Source organism: Elaeis guineensis, chromosome 4, assembly GCF_000442705.2.
Source record: "Elaeis guineensis isolate ETL-2024a chromosome 4, EG11, whole genome shotgun sequence".
NCBI lineage: Eukaryota > Viridiplantae > Streptophyta > Magnoliopsida > Arecales > Arecaceae > Elaeis > Elaeis guineensis.
This window is the reverse complement of record NC_025996.2, coordinates 24,232,370-24,249,181: the sequence shown is the minus strand read 5'-3', so window position 1 is coordinate 24,249,181 and position 16,812 is coordinate 24,232,370. Positions and strand designations below refer to the sequence as shown.

General features: G+C 35.2%; 1 protein-coding gene across 7 annotated transcripts in view; it reads right to left on the bottom strand.

Moving 5' to 3' along the window:
• Positions 1-494: 494 nt before the first annotated feature.
• Positions 495-16,812, bottom strand: part of LOC105043322 (uncharacterized) — a 56,543-nt gene continuing 40,225 nt past the window's right edge. For 2 of the 7 annotated variants that reach the window (XM_010920828.4, XM_019850184.3), the window contains exons 12-14: positions 3,938-4,003; positions 3,564-3,832; positions 497-1,074 (exon numbers count right to left, since the gene is read on the bottom strand). In XM_010920828.4, coding sequence (XP_010919130.1) covers positions 994-1,074; positions 3,564-3,832; positions 3,938-4,003 — 416 coding nt within the window. In that variant the 3' untranslated portion in view covers positions 497-993. Of the gene's footprint in view, positions 1,075-2,026; positions 3,459-3,563; positions 3,833-3,937; positions 4,004-10,242; positions 10,576-10,791; positions 12,466-16,812 lie in introns of those variants that run through there. The other 5 variants (XM_029264055.2, XM_029264056.2, XR_012140762.1 and 2 more) reach the window with 5 other exon arrangements.

The window sequence follows — 16,812 nt, the reverse complement described above, 5'->3', positions numbered from 1 at the left end:
GTGATTTCAGATTGTAGTAAAACATTAGTGGCATATTTGGTTGAAAGAAGTTAGACTCCAGAATGAAAATGAGCAACTCCTATTACAACCATTTGGTTGGAGAAATCTCATTTCTATTCCAACTCCAAAAGGGAATGGAATAACCCAATCCTCCAAAACTCTATTTGTGAGGATTCATGCAAGCATATATTTAATCTCACATCGATTATTCGCTCAAAAAATCTTCGATACTTGTATAAGATCAAAAAATCCAAATAATACCTTTCGACCGGTCTTTTTGGATGAGATCCTGAATTGTTACAAATGATATCAGAGCTAAATCAGTCTAGTCAATATGAACTAAGATATATTGCAGTATAAATTCATTGGAATTGACCACGAGTCAATCGTGATATTTACGAATGAAAGTATGAATTTGGACCTTTAGTTCGATGAGAATATCAGGACTTGAAAAAAAAAATATATGAGGACCCACGTGGACATATATTTAATCCAACATCAATTATTCACTGAGAAAATCTTGGATACTTATACAAGAACAACAAATCCAAATAATAGTTTCTGACTAATCTTTTTCGATGAAATCCTAAATTATTACACAATCCATATTTCTAGTATTCAAATTCTATTTTCATGCCTATTTCAATTCTCAATCTATTTTAATTCTTGTCTCGAGCCAAACACGCTGTAGATATGATTCCAGTTCCATTGTCCTCGTGCAACTATGCAAGCAAGCCTTGAATGTAAAAATCAACCAATCCAACAAAAAGCCACTTCCTTTATTGGAACAAGTGAACAAAATTAACATAAAATTATTAGTTTCTTGCTTCACTATCCCTTGGGATTTGTGAAAGAGAGAGAGAGAGAGAGAGATGAACGTGGTTATGATGGTTAGATATTATTCATTCTTGCTGCACACACATCTATACATAAATACATACATATGTATATGCATATAAAGGGCATAAAAATTATATATTTACCCATCTTTGATTAACCAATATGTTCTTCAACTTGATTTATGAACCTTTCTGCATCCGACCACCATTCACAATCTTCAACCGTGTCCTCCTCCTGCCAAACATGGTAGATAAGTTATGTTGGATTTTGCCAAAAACATAGTACAATTTTCTCACAAATCCATACACTCAAAGAAGATAATATCAACTAAATCACACACAAGTAAGAAATCTAGCTTGTAGATAGAAAACCTTACTTGTTGGTTGCAGCTATAAGGTCATGCAACCAACAAGAGCGGTATAGATCAGATTGGATTTCAATTGTGTAGACTCATGTTGAGGGCTCAAAAGATGGAGTGGATTCTGCTCACGTGTTGTACATTATGGTCAAGTATCTTAGAATGGCCTACTCAAATGATGTGATAAGATTCACTAGCAAGCACTATATTTCTGAAACAAAATAATGGAGTATACAAGCAACATTAAAAACACAATGAACAAAATAATACAACACAACAACATTTATCTACTTTTGAAATTCCTCATTTCCCTTTAGTGCCTCTTCTCTGTAATTGGGGTTTGTCCATGACAGGAAATGTTCCAACCTAATCTAACCGACTGGTGGTTAAACAGTTCTTGCCAAGTCCAAGTGGTGTGCTAGTATAGATAAAAAACATGATTTATCACACCTGCAAATATGATGAACATACATGCGGTTTTTTCAGAATAGCAAATAGGGAGTGAAACTAAACCTACATTAATTCATTCATATTCAGGTCAACTTTTCTGCAGATTGCATTTTTAATGTAATACTGTTCTTAGATGTTCAAGCGTGGATGCATGACTAAATGACTCCTATAATCTGCTAAGAATGAGCTTAACTAGTATGTGTCATATAAAGCCAGATCAGCTAGATTTTGGGTAGCTCATCAGATTTTCAAAATTGTAGCAACAGTGGTCTGATAAAAGATAAATAAACCATGAAGGAATTGTTAGAAGAATTCTTCTATAAAGAGAGTTTTATCAAATCGAAAACTGTTTTCAAACTAGTTTTGATATACTTCGGATTTATCTAAACCATACAATAAAGATAAGAGTTTTAAATCAAGTTATCTAGGGCCTGGTCGGATTGGCTGGTAGACTTTAAGAAGCAGAAACAGAGAAGAAACCCAGAAGCATGTGATCATTGTTCTAAGGCAAATTTCTGACCTTCATGCTGGTGTTTATCAGGAATTCTATCCCAAGATACAATCGAGATATCCTCTCTTGGAGCACAATCATAGAGGAGACTGACAGATCTTCCAAAACTCAGCAAATTAAACACAAGTAGAAGAGTATTTAAACACCAAAAAGATAAAGTAGGATAGAGAAAAGATGTGAAATACAATCGCTGCTGCTTATTCAAGTGTCCCATGCTGTCTGAACTTGTAGTCTTGTATAGACTACTAGAAAAGGCGAACAAAGGGATGCTTTGACCAATTGATAATGATGGAAAACGATCGATCAACGAGAGATACATCCGTTTGAAAAATACATTCATCCAGTCAAATAGTCAATTGACCGTTACGGCAACAAAGATTTTAAAAAATACGATGATTTAAAATAAAAGGATAAAAAATTTCAATAGTCGTACCATCATCCACACGAACCATGCCCCGTCATGCCACATTTTCACGTGCATGCGAGCTGAGCTAGGCTGGGTGGCTCACGCGTGTCCCTCCTTGATCCAAGCAAAGGTGGATAAGGAAAGAAGGTATATAAATATCAAGAAAAGATTGTCCCTTTCCAATGTAGGACTAAACTCATGACAAAACTTTAGGAACCTTTGGAGGGAAGAAAAATTTTGAGTTTTCCCTCCAACTCCCTAACCAGAATAGCTTCTGAGAACTGTGCTTGATTCATGTTCTGACATCACCTGCAGGTTCTGGAAGCTTTAATTTTTCAAAATAAATCATTGCACCAAACAGTGTATTTGCATTTTGAACTTATTTGGACTTTCTTTTGTTGAATACTTGTAGCACACCGTCTCTTGTAATCTATTATAAAAAAACATTAAAACACCCACTATTTTTCTGAAGTTTGCCACTTCTTCCATTACAGTCCATGTAGACAGAACTTAGATCTGATTGATCCCCATCTTTGATCCAAACTTCTCCAGAAAATAAATGTATAAGCAATAAACTGGATCATCTTTGATGTTCTAGTGCTTCTTTCGTAATTTTTTTTGAAAAAAAGGAGAAAAACATTAATGGGGTGAAGAAAAATGTAATGCTTCGCCCGCAGAGCTTGAATAAAGCATCCATATCTGGAAAAGGAACGCTGCATGCTTCAGTGCAAATGGGCTTTATGTCCAGCAGTGCGAACCAAGTAGCCACATGCAGACTACCCATTGATGCTACACAAATTATAGTTAGTTGAGCAAATAATTTTTCTTTTCTACCAGACTCAAACCAATAAAGGGATACCCAAATGCAACATTAGAACTTGCACCAGATGTCACTGCCAAGAAACCATCAGAGCTTCAAACTATATGTAACTAGAATGCAAAAATTTGGTAAAAGATGCAAAATCATGGGAAAAAACATAATGAATTGGCATACTCACCAATTTGCTTAACTCAGCTGCATTTCTCGTTTTCTCAATGCAGTCAGCATGTCTCATAGCTTCTTGCCACCAGCTGCTGTCCTTCTTGCAGCTGTCAGTAATCAACTCACCATTATCGCACGAATTGTTTTCCATGTTATTTCCATCAAACTGAGTATCAAAACCTATGTCCATAATCTCCCTGCAATTTTCTGTATTTACTGAACTGAATAGTGCCCTACTGTCAGGAATCAGATCCCATGGTACTGGACGCAATGGAGAACGGTAACCTAGTGCAATATCATTTTGTTCGGAACATATAAAGGACATCACAAACTTAGAAGGTAAATTTATAGACAAACCATCAGTAAATTGAGCTAATATCATCTGCATACCTCTACAATCAGGGTCATAGCATTTCTGATAATAGCCAGGCCTTTGGAAATCAACAATGTACATGACTGAACTAGCACAATAATTAGATATTATTTGTTAATGCATATAATAAAGCACAAAAAATGAGTATAGAAGCATCTAGTGACACAAGAAACTTAATAAACAAGCCCATTTGCACTAACTTGGCAGTCGGCATATCTCATGAATTATAAATAAAGTAAAATAAATGAAAGTACAATCAGCAAATACCTCAAAATAACACAGGAAGATGAATGCAGAAACGTAAAGAATGACAGGAGAAAAATGCTAGCATTTTATCATATGGCCCTCCTACATGCACAACTATATGATCATATGAGAGATCATCCTGCTTTGCACAAAGCAACACTGCCAATGCCAGTCCCAAGCCTCAAGGAAAAAGGTACAGGATTGATGTTAGGTTGACAAATAGTGGCAAAAAGCATGACAAACTATGAAAAGGATCCAACTTAAGACATCATGAGTATTAGGGAGCCCTTGACATATGTAGCATGCAATAATCTAGTCCACTTATAGCACAAAACGAGCAAAGATTCACTAGGTAATCACTTGTAAATGACACACTGTGGCATGACCAAGCTGATGAAAAATGAGCAAGGGTCAGCAAGGTCATCACCTACACTCGATGTGCCAAGATGATTGTGATGAGAGATAGGAAATACATTATAGGCTTAAGGTCTCTCCGAGAACTAACACGGCATAATTAGAGTGGTAAGAAAACAAGGTAATCACATCATTTGGAAGAGAATGCGAAGAAGCTAACCGTACAAATGACTTCAGTTGTCATTTGCCATTTCAGTTTGAAAATGCAATCCGATGTTTGGGGTACTAGAAGAATGTTTAACTTGCTACTTGGAATGCTAGAATTTTGATTGGAAAGAGTTGAGAGCCAGTGGACATGACAATATGAAGGGGAATCAATATTGGTTGTTTATAAGAAACAAAGTACAAGGTTGAATGTCCAAGGCATAGGAGATGGTCATGAAATTTAACAATCTGGGAATGATGATTTTTTAAAAAAAATAAAACCAAAGTAGTGGTGGTCAAAGAAATGAAGGAAAAAAGGCGTACATGCTAAAATAAAAAATAAAAAAAAAAACGGACAAACAGCTATTAAGATAGTTTTTTACAAAGGTTATTGTAGTAATCCATGTGCATGCACCACACATAGGTTTAGCAAAAAGAAGGACAGCATTTCTGGGAGAAAATTGAAATGTGAGATATATTAGAGGGTATAAGAGGAAGAGGATGATATAGACACGGAATTACATAGGAATGTAGGGAAGATTGGTGCAGTATATGAGAGGGTAAATGGTGGATGTTCATTTTACAATATAAATCTAATAGGATATTCAATTCTTGAGTTTGCAATGGCCTATAGTCAAGAAAAGGTCAATGCATATTTAAGAAGACAAACAAACATTTAGTTGTTTATACAATTGATAAAATTTGTCACTAACATATTATATTTTCCAATGAAGAAGGGGTACATCATCTTGCAAATATTGCAAAGCGATAATAGAACAAGGCTGAAAACACAAACTAAGATAGTATTTTCAGATATCCATATTGACTGTATGAAGAGCAGAAATGGATCCAATGAAAGCCGAATTTAAAAGGGAAGTTATTATATCTTTTAGGGATGAATTATTAAGAAAATCTTTAATCCAGGTGGATTATCAGACTCGATGTGGATCATTTTACCACTACGAGTATCCAAGAAGATCACTAGACTCAATGTGGATCACTTTAAGCACTATGAGGACTTGATGCAGATCATATTGGCTACTATGAATAAAAGCTGGACAAAATCCAGGAGCAAGATCTGTCACATCAAAAAGCCAAATCACACATCAAACTTCAGGAGGTAATAACTTGGTTGTACGATGCTCGATTGAGATGATCTTTTTTTTTTTTTTTGAAATTAGATATCTTTTCAAAATCTACAACTTTAGACCAGTCCCTAAAAGGCTAAATTGGATCAAAATTCCATCATTTGAGCCTGAAAATAGACTGATCAAACCGAGTCTTTTCTTTTCGAAAAAAAATTTGATTAGGAGTTATCTTCCAATCCTTGAAAAATTAGACAAAGCGATAGAAGGCAAAATTGATATAGAACTCAAGATCTATCTTCTATAAAATTTGAATATTTTTATGATTTTTTATATTTATCTTCTTTTAAGAGATCTAGTTCTATTTAAGCTACGAAGAGAAGTTCAACCCAACTCATTTAATGGTGGACATCTTTCTAAAAGATAAGAAGGAAAATCCGATCCAAATTGTACAAAGGTGGATCTCACTATTATAAATGGGGGCTATGTAACTTACTTTATAGTATGGAGAATTAATTAATAAAAGAAAAGGAAATCTAAGCCCTACTTTCACTATTTTTTCATCATCTTCTTTTTTCTTTTAAGAGATTCGAGTCGAGCATGTTGAAGAAAATTTTCCGTCTTTCCAATCGGATCAAGTTGGTACCAGAGCCATACTCCTATTTAGTGAAGTCCTAACTTGATCTGTTCAAATCAAATTCGTGTCAGAGCTTCGGTCCTCTACATCCATAGGAGGTCCAGACACTAAATACAAGTGGTCGAGAAAAAGGCTATTCGTGTTTGAAGTGCATCGAAGGACAAAAGGCAAGTATAACTGCTCGTTCTATCTCCATGGATGATGAGATGAAAGAATGTCTCACACAACTAGAGAAGATTACCCAACTCATCCAGGCCATATCTCAATTGGCGGTGCGTTCAATACAAGCATCAGCAACTCCTGTAACAAAGTTATTTTCTACATATAGAGATCAAGATTTATCATCTAGAAAGGAGGACCAACACTAGAAACAATCTTTAAGCAAAGCCAAACAGTTCAACCACGAGACGAGGAAGCAAGCATTTCCTTATCCTTAATTCTGATTTAACGAGAGCAAAATCCTTAAACAAGAAGAGCTCTGATGCAAGTAGATCATTAGACTCAATGTGGACCACTGTGATCACTATGGGTATCTAGGAGGATCACCAGACTCGGTATGGATCACTTTAGCCACTATAGAGACTCGATGTGATCATGTTGGCCACTATGAGTAAGAGTTAAACATAATTCAGGAGAAAAATCCACCACATCAAGAAGCTAGATCGCGCACCAAACTTCAGGAGGCGATAACTTGTATATGATGCTCGATTGAGATGATTTTTTTTTTTAAAAAAAAGAGGTATATTTTCAAGATCTACAACTTTAAGATAGCCCTAAAGAGGCCAAATCAAGTCAAAATTCCATCATTTAAGCCTGAAAACGGACTGATCAAATCGAAACTTTCCTTTTCAGAAAATACTTTGACCAATAGTTATCTTCCAATCTGTAAAGAATTAGACTAGACAATAGAAGATAAAGTTGATGTAGAACTCGAGATCTATCTTCTATAAATTTTAGTATTTTTTATGATTTTTATATTTATCATTTTTTTTAGAGATCTAGTTCTATTTAAGATAGGATGAGAAATTCAACCCAACTTGTTTAATGGTGGATATCATTCTAAAAAATAAGAAGAGGAATACAATCCGAATTGCGCAAAAACAGACCTCACTATTATAAATAAGCTATTTACCTTAGTTTATGATATGGAGAATTAATCAATGAAAGAAAAGGGGCTTTAAGCCCTACTTTTGCAATTCTTCCATCTTTTTTTTTCCTTTAGAGGGATTCGAGTTGAGTGGATTGAAGGAAATCTTCCTTCTCCCTAGTTGGATCAATCTCAACTTAAGAACTAAACCAAATAGATGTGAGAAATGTGGCTGTTTATATTATGAAATCAGCAAGAGAAGTTAATGGGAGTAGAAGGGGAAAAATTACACACATAAAGAAACCCAACAATTGACTGGTCAGATAGAAGAGGCAATAAAGTAAAGAAGGTTTGCTTTGGACCACGGCAATGAATGAATGATATCAAGGGCTTTGAAAGATAATAACAACATATAGAAAGATGGGAAAAATTAACAAAGTCTAAATATGTAGCATATGATAATTTAAATCATAGGTTAGGTTAGGTTTAGGAAGGTGAGAATGACATAAAAGTAGCTAAAATGAGAGAGAGTCTAAAGATACTGATCAAGTTAGATGCATTAATTGTAAGAGTGATATGATTTTCACGAAAGGAATTTTTTTTAAAAAAAAGATAATTAGCAATTTCAATACAATAAGAAAAAAGATAAAAATCTATTTCAATAAACCATTAAATGATAGTATTAAATGACAAGTCTACTTGAGAAATTTGTACATAAAAGGCAAGGTTATAGAGTTATTAGGTTCCTATTTGTACAATTTATAAAGTTGAAGTGGAGATAACTTTGAAAAGGATGCAAAAGAGTATCGTAATAGGAAAATATAAGATGCTGATTTTGTTTTGAAAAAACAAGAAGAACTTAGGTTAATTTGCTGTACTAATTTAATGAGGCTTTGAAAACCAAGAAGTTGCTGGCTGACTGGTGGTGTCGTGATCTATGAGTGAAGATGTATAAAACTGCTCTAATAATTGGGTCACCAAACTTATGAGACACTTCATCAAGATTAAGAAAATCCGTCAATCCCAAAGAACCTTAATATTTTATGCTAAAAAAGTCAACAATGGAGATTGCCTCTTTCACTTAGAATATTGGTAAAAAAAAATATAGAGAGAAAAGAAAAAAGGTTTAAATATTGCCTTCATTGACACAAAGAAAGCTAATGGTAAGGTATTAACAATTTTGTGGGATTTAAAGAGGAAGTTGTGCATAAATGTTTCTTTGAAGTTATTGACATGCATGCTGGAGCAATGGCAGGAATTACTTGTTATAGCACAACAACTGTATATTCCAACCACAAAGGTCTAAGATTAAGTATAAATACTAAGATGATATCTTTTTATGCTAATTGTAGGAAGATGTACCATGGTTTATATTAAGGAATGAAAAAACAAGGATCAAATCTATATTGATGAAGGGTGGGTACAGTAAGAGCCGAACTGAGAATTGTACCAATGAAGGGCTTTAATGGGTACTCATAGCCTCACAGGCACACCCCAAAACTCATGATATGGCCTTTTTTGGCTTCCATACTCCAGTATAGGGTTTCTTAACCCTTTTTTTTTTGACTTAGACTGTTTTTGCAAGGAAGAAGGCAGGGTATCAAGTTAACTATCTTAGCTATAGTTCTTGTGCCTATTGAAGTCAAAAACATGCATATTTATCACAAAAAACAACATATTATACGCTACCCAAATTACACATACAAAAGTTTATATTAGGATTTTTTTTTTTTAAGATGAGGTAGAAGTACAAGTTCACCGCACACACATTCAACCGCGCACCTACTTCATGTGCCCGGATGCTTTACTATATCTTGCTCTTGTAAATTTAATTCACAATTTTAACACATATTTTCAATTAATTAAATATAAAGGTTAACAAAAAAATAAATTTACTTTAAAAATGCCTAACCTCTCCAAGAAATCAACATATGATTATAATTTTTAATGTATTTATAAATAACTAATTCGTAAAATTTCTAAATTTGAAAACATAAAACAAATCCAGCAATCCAAAAAATAGTATATTCCTAGCTACATATTATGCAAAATTCTTCGCAAAATTAAAACAATTTAAATACTATAAATATTAAATTCAGAAATTAATTTTGAAAATTTGAAATAATCCAAAATATTCTTTTTCAAGGAATTTGTAGATCAGCCCAACTTATACATCATATAAAAATATCAACTTGAACAGAAGTGTCTTTGTTGGTTTAATTTTGGATTCGTTTAATTTAAGGGCCTAGGCTCTAGTGGAGCCCAAACAACTAAATCGACCCCATTATTGGTGAAAATTTGGTACCATGTGCATGTTACAAGTGCAAAAATGCTACCAACTTTTCCAAAATTTTACATGTTACTTTCGAATTATTTTTCACTAAACTTGATTTTTAGAATAAATGACAAAATAGAGGAAACAATTCACCAGGATTGTGTCTACTTCATATCTGGAAACTAAAACAAACAACGTTTGATTGAACTAGTTCCAGATTAAATGGATATTTTGATGTAGGATTTAGGGTTAACCACAAAACACCAAAATCCACATGTTTGTGCTTAGATTCATGCTTCAGAGCATGACTCCAAGCACCACATAATATTTGTATGAAATTTGGATGGAGTCACCTGTATATTTAGCAATTATTTCAGGATTTTGTTCTGGATTTTTTTTTTTTTTAACAAAAAGAGAGGGAAGAAGCATCTTACCTTGAGTTCAATTTGAGGGTCTCAAACTCTTTGATTTGAAGAAAAAACACTGATCCAAAAGCCCCCTCTTTCTCCTTCCTCTCTTTGTAAAAACCCAACAAAATGACAAATGGAGAAAGAGGGCTTTAGAAGGGTTCCCGAGTGGGACTGCCTAGTCTTGCCCTTACTGGTGGCTTCAAGGGAAAAACAAGGCCAACCAAATTACCTGATCTCAGAGCAATTCAGGCAATTTAGTGTACAATTTAGTTGGTTTCCCCTTGAATTGAGTCTTAGGGAACCAAGACACCTTTGGATCCATACAAGCTGGGTAGTTCGATTTCATTTGGTTAGTTCCTGTTACAATGGCAATCTTGATTGCTCACAAATCTAGCTTGATTCAGTCCTATTTCGATAAGGAATGTAATCTGTATAGTTGGAAACGAATAGAGCAGCTAAAGGATTTTCATTTCAGCTTGAAAATAAATCAGCAATCAGCAAATAAAGCAGTAATGGCTAATCAGTGGATCAGCAAATAAAGCAAGAATGGCTGAAATTATAAACCAGCCCTACCTATTATTTTTCTCTTCATTTCCTTACTAATCTAGCTAGTATAGAAGGCACTAGCTAGATTAATAAATAAGCCTGGCCAGCCACCCTTAAAGGACAGGGATTGCTATTCTTCTCTGATTTCTTTAATTTTCAGCATTAATGTTATTGCCTTCGGAGCCCTTCTCATCCCCGAATTAGAGAGACTCTTGTTAGAAAAGTATAAATCCTAACAATTTGGTATCAGAGCCCAACAATGATTCACTCTTTTTGCTGATTTCTTCTTCGATGTTCATGACGACTTCTCCGACATCTAAACCTATGATGAAGAAAAATAATGCCAAAATTGAAGGCACTCAAGCTCTATCGATCGAACAATCTCTCCAAAAGATATTATCCTCCATCAATGCCTTAACGTGGTGGCTAGAGAAAGTTGAAGATAACCAAAGATTCTTCAAACTCTACTCTCCTGTGCCTGATAGCGTCACACAAACAACGCCTTCGGCCCCGATGTGGCATACTTCAACCGGATCCCTCACCCACGCACAATGTTTCGAACAAAAATAGGGTTGCGGTGTCCCTTATTTTTATCAGAGAAAAAGATATGGTGTTCCCACAAGTCACCGACCCCTTTACAGGTAGGAGAGGCACTTCAGTGCAGCCCCACATAACCGATGCGCCTTATGGCCAAGGAATAGTGTTGGGACATGATAAGAAACACCTTGTTTCTAATTTTGGGGATTTTCTTTCAGCAAACCAGCAATCCAAAGGTTTGCATAAATAGCTCATCTTCATCTATGCACTACCCTCGCAAGATCCATACATTGGTAAGAAGTATGATGATGAATACTTGGAGGACTATAGACCGACCACCTTTACCATTAAGGCTGGCCAGTCTACTGCTGTTTTAGGATAGCAAAGGGTTGGTTTCATACTTCCACGGCTTTCAACTTTTACTTAGACAAAGATACCAGCAGCCCACCATGAGGTTCTACGTCAACAAGATGATGACGACCGAAATCCTTATGATCATGGCCGTGGACAGAGAGGGGCTACAAGAGTTGAGATGGTAGATGCTGAGTGAACTAAAAGAGATGAGCACTTGAAGACTTTAAAGCAACACTTAGCAGCTGTCCAAAATAGCATGAAGCAATATTATAATCGGCGGCACAAGGAGAGGGAGTTCTCTATTGGTGACCATATTCTTCTCCAACTACCGAGATACCAACAAGCATCTACCAAGAGTTCTTTTTAGTCCAAGCTGTCCCCTACTTTCTATAGTTCCTCCGAGGTGATAGAAAAAATAGGACCTGCGACTTATAGATGGAAGCTTCCTTCTGGGGCCCGTATTCACGATGTTTTCCATGTTTCCAAACTAAAGTCCTTCCGAGAAGAACCTCCCACCACTTGTACTTTGCCTCCTGAATTGGTTGAAGATCGACCACATATTCCAATGGAAGTGTTGGATCACCGTCACCATCATGTCGATAGTCATCTCCGAACAGGGATTCTTGTTTCTTAGAGGGATGGCACAAGAGAAGAAGCGACTTGGGAGGACCATGATGATCTCACCCTTCGCTTTCTTGATATTCACCTTGAAGACAAGGTATCTCGAAGGGGCGAAGAGTTGTAATAATGGCAACCTTGACCAGTCACAAATCTAGCTTGATTCAGCCTTATTTTGATAAGGAATGTAATCTGCATAGTTGGAAACAAATAGGACAGCTAAAAAATTTTCATTTCAGGTTGAAAACAAATCAGCAATAAATCAGCAGATCAGCAAATAAAGCAATAATGGCTAATTAGCGGATCAGCAAATAAAGTAAGAATGGCTAATCAACAGATCAATAAATAAAGTAAGAATGACTGAAATTATAAACCAACCCTCGCTATTATTTTTCTCTTTGTTTTTCTTATTAATCTAGCTAGTGTAGAAGGCTATAAATAAACCTTGCTAGCCACCCTTAAGGGGCAGGGATTGCTATTTTTCTCTGATTCCTTTAATTTCTGACATTAATATTATTATCTTCAGAGGCTTTCTCATCCTCGAATTTAAGAGACTCTTGTTAGGAGAGTATAAATTCTAATAGTTCCTCAATCCTTGGTTTATATTAATCCAAGTGATATGGTGTTGACTTGAATTTATTGAAGAAAGCCTGAAAGGATAAAGGACTTGAAAATCAACAACAAAGTATATGAAATCCAATTTCAATGAATATAGAAATGAACTCCAAGTTAAGATTGATGAACAAGAGATGGCACTGCCTATGAGTTTCATTATGAGGAATCTGTTAGGCAAATTATAATTAAGAGATACATGAAGAAATGTGCAACAAAATTATAAATGGTTATGCAGTCAATAAATAGCTTGTCACGCACGCACGCACGCACGCACGCACGCACGCACACACACACATATATATATATATATATAGAGAGAGAGAGAGAGGAATAAGAAAAGAGAGATGAGTATATGTAAGGTGCAGGACATGTGCAACTTTAAAAGAAAGTGATGGAGAACTCATTAACAGGCACGGGAATGTATTTCAAGAATCCAAGGGAAGCTTTAGCAACGAAGGTACTTTAGTTTTTGCAAAAGGATGCAAGAAGAGGGGAAGATCAAGGCAGCCTGGATGGATGTCATGGGACAGGATGTGAGAATGCTCTAAATAACATCAAAGTTGGCCGTAAATAAGAATGCTTGGTGAAAGTAGATAAATAAAGCTGAGGCCAAATTGTTAAGACTAGTCTTAACAGTCATTATTATGGTTTTATGTATGGAACATTTCCATGATAAGGAAACATCAAAAAAAATATAAACACACTGAACTACAATTTCATAAAGGAAACAATAAATTAGCTCATGAAGGTAAATGCATCAAATGTTGGATTCTAGACATGCTGAGGACACTCCAAATTCATAAACAGGTTTCAGCCAAAGCAGTGTAAAGTTTGGTAAAAGATGTACTACCCTATTACAATAACGTTGATCAAACTGCAGCATCCAACCTTAGGCTAAATATTATGTTTGGCTTTTGGGATTTTAATATTATCAAACATTTAATTCAATTCATGTTATTGAACAAAGCAAATTCACTGGAAAGAATTTATTTTAGTTTATTCGTCCATACTACAATTTATCAAAGTGTGAACATGAGAGTTTTGAGATTATTCGTCCATGCTACATTTTTTTTTAGATTATTGAACAAGCAAGTTTTGAGAACACTTAATTTTTATATCTTGTCAAAGTGTGCAACAAGTTAACAGCTAATAGATTTGCATCAGTAAAACATTATAAGAAAACACTGAGAGATTAATATAATTATACACATATGGAAGTAATTGAATAACTTTGAAGTTAAGATTCAAAAGCTCTGTTTCATTTTGGTGTCCAGCCAGACAAAATGTGCCTTGGCTACAGGGTTGTTTTGGTGGTTACATTCTACTTTTGTTAGTTTCAATTGGGAATTGTGAAGAAATATAAAAAGAAGATTAAAATTAAGAAAATTAAAAAATATGAAGAAAAATAAAATCAATCAAGAATAGTAAACTAGAGTCATCATCTGATACGCTAAAATTTGTTTAAACCTTTAGACCAATTGATTTGATAGTTTTGCATTGAAATAATTAAAAAAATTTCAAAATAAAATGTCACTGCATAATACTACCGGCAATCTAGCATCTGATAATAGTAATGACTTCAAGAGCTTTAGGTAGAAAATTTTGGACATGAAGTTTTCTTTTCTTTGAACCTCTGAGGAACATAATATGACAACACTTTTAACCAAATGGTATCAAAAATTGCAAAATTCAAATTTAATCTAAAGAAACCAATGCCAACATTTAAACAAATGAGAAATGCAAATACTAAGAACAAATAACCCATAGTGTTAAGATATATTTAGTATTTTAGTATTGCATATTTCTTTCCATGTATAGTGGAGGTTTTTATAGCATTATTGCTGTATTATTGCTGATCTATGTTACCATATGTGTATATTCTGTACTTTATATATTTTGATCAATGAAACTTCTACATGGCAAGCTCTTTTATCCCCCTTTCATGGTATTAGAGCAGGAACCCTAACTAAGGATATTGATTCATAGCCACCAACCACCAAAACCTCTCCTTCCTCCCTTCTCTCTCCCCTCTCTACTGCGATCCGATTTCTCTTGGCCTTCCCTGGTGCCGTTGGCTTTCCCTAGTGCCGTTGGTCTTCTCTAGTGCTGCCCAACTTCTCTTGCTGCCACCATTAGATTTTCCTACTGCTGTTTGTTTTCTTTTTTTGATCTTCCTTGGTGCTGTCCAGTTTCTCTTGCTGCCGCTGCTGGATTTTTCTACTGCTGCTTGTTTCTTTTTTCTTATCTTCCCTGGTACTGTTCAGCTTCTCTTGCTGCTGCCGTTAGATTTTTTCAGGTTTTCCTTGGCTCGCTTGGCCTTTCCCAGTGCTACTCGAACTCTCTTTCACTCTTTGATCTGCTATTTTTTTTCTTCTGCCGCCACTTGTTTTTCTGATCTTCCCTGGCACTGTTGGCCCTTTCTAATGCTGCTCGGCTTCTCTTAAGAAGTGATCTTTATTGGTAACTTTTGATCTCATATCTTTTTGTTCTAATGGTGCTTTCTTTTGGTGGCAAACATGTCTTTATTTACCGTAACACCGATAGTTATTAGCATCAAAACTCTCGTACTATTAGAACTCACAGATTCTACATATTTGATTTGGAAACAAGTTTTTCTAAATATCTTAAAGAATTTTTGTGTTACTCCGTATGTGGATGGGACCAACATTATCCCTCTTCAGACTATTGAAACTACTGATAAGAAGACAATTGTGAATTCAGAGTATTTAATGTGGAAGAAGATAGATACCACCATACTTTTCTGGATTAATGCTACTCTATCTCTTAGCATACTGCATATGGTTATATCCAGTTCACCCAAAAGAGCCTATGATGCATGAAAAATCATTGAGGCATATTTTCTTCACAAAACCACCTCTATGACCTTTTCTCTGAAATCTGAATTACGAAGCATCAAGAAAAGATCAATGGGCATGTGTAAATATATGCAAAAAATTAAATCCATAAGGAATGCCCTCTAAACGATTGGTGAAAATGAGCCCGATCACAATTTGATCATGACTGTTTTTCTGGCACTATCAGAGGATTTGTAAGTGCATTAAACACACACAGGATGAAACCTACATTTAAGCAACTTCGACCTCTTCTACTGTAAGAAAAAACAAAAGTTCAGCGCCGCGACGAATTGACGACACTTGTTTCTTCCACCACTGAAGGAGAAGCCCTTTATGCAAATCGCGGTCGAGGTCATCGTGGTGGACACAGGGGTAGTTTTCATGGAGGCTGAGGATAGCATGACAGACACAATTCAAATTCTGATCGTGGATATAATAGAGCACACATACATCCTCAGCCCTTTCCTCATCTTAACCAAAAACCCCATGTTCCACGATTTGGCACACAATGCCAGATATATGAAAAATTTAATCATTCTGCTCTTCAGTGCAGGCAACACTTCAATCATGCTTTCACCGCAGATGATATTCCTTGGACCTTCACTATTATGAGCCTTTAGAAGCCTAGTGAGGAAGTTTGGTATCCAAATTCTGGAGCATCTAATCATATGATTGCTAACCCTGGTATTCTTTCTTCCTCTAAACCTTATAATGGATATGAAAAAATTTCTAATTGGTAATGAAAATTTACTTAATATTACTCAAATTGATAAAACATGGTTGAGTACTCCTTCCAACTCCTTTACTCTAAAAAATGTTCTCATTGTTCCTTCTATTAAAAGAAATTTACTTTCTGTTCGTCAATTTTGCCATGATAATAATTCTCATTTTGAATGACTCTTTCGATTTTTCTGTAAAGGATCTGAAAATGGGGAAGGAGCTTCTCAAATGCCGAAGTTCGAAAACTACTCTCTATCCAATTTCTTCTAGAGTTGCAAATATAGGGAATAAGCAATGGTCGGTCTTTGTTGCATTTAGATTTAGTGGAGATATTTGGCATAGACGGTTA